At 44.2% G+C, this 500-nt stretch overlaps 1 protein-coding gene across 1 annotated transcript; it reads right to left on the minus strand.

The window, feature by feature from the left end:
* Positions 1–6: 6 nt before the first annotated feature.
* Positions 7–494, minus strand: LOC111650582 (myosin-1-like; the record flags this gene model as incomplete). The annotated part of the gene is made up of 3 exons (XM_023400498.1): positions 448–494; positions 229–372; positions 7–135 (listed from the first exon to the last, which is right to left on the minus strand). Coding segments are annotated over exons 2-3 (240 nt in total), but the record flags the coding sequence as incomplete, so codon positions are not given.
* Between the last annotated feature and the right edge of the window lie 6 nt (positions 495–500).

Raw genomic sequence — 500 nt, forward strand, 5'->3', positions numbered from 1 at the left:
GTTGTCAGAGACAGAGAAGATGTGGGGTGGAGCCTCCATACGCTTCTTGCCTCTATAAGCGTTTACAACTTCAGCATCGTACACTGGGAGCCACTTGTAGGGGTTCACGGTGGCACAGAACAACCCAGAGTAGGTCTGAAAGTGAACATGGAGACATAATGGTTAACTCCATGTTTCCTAGAAGTATTGTCAATTTCAATATTGTCTTTGATCATCTAGCAGTCTTACATAGATCATCCATGCTGCATAACGCTCTTTGAGATTATACAGGACAGAGGCTTCATTGAGATGGGTCATCATGGCCATATCCTCAATTTTGTCGAACTTGGGAGGGTTCATTGGAGTGACGTCATCTTCTTTAACTGTCTTCTCCTGCAACAGGACATTGGTCACAATGAGAGCTGATCACATGTAGCTCCTATTTGAGTCTGATTTTATGATACAAACCTCCTGAGTGTCCAGGACTTTGACTGTGACTTTGCCACCGTCTTTCTTGAGGA

The sequence above is a fragment of the Seriola lalandi genome, unplaced genomic scaffold (assembly GCF_002814215.2).
Source record: "Seriola lalandi dorsalis isolate HSWRI2012SDOR001 ecotype SW California unplaced genomic scaffold, Sedor1 jcf7180001968456, whole genome shotgun sequence".
Classification (NCBI taxonomy): domain Eukaryota; kingdom Metazoa; phylum Chordata; class Actinopteri; order Carangiformes; family Carangidae; genus Seriola; species Seriola lalandi.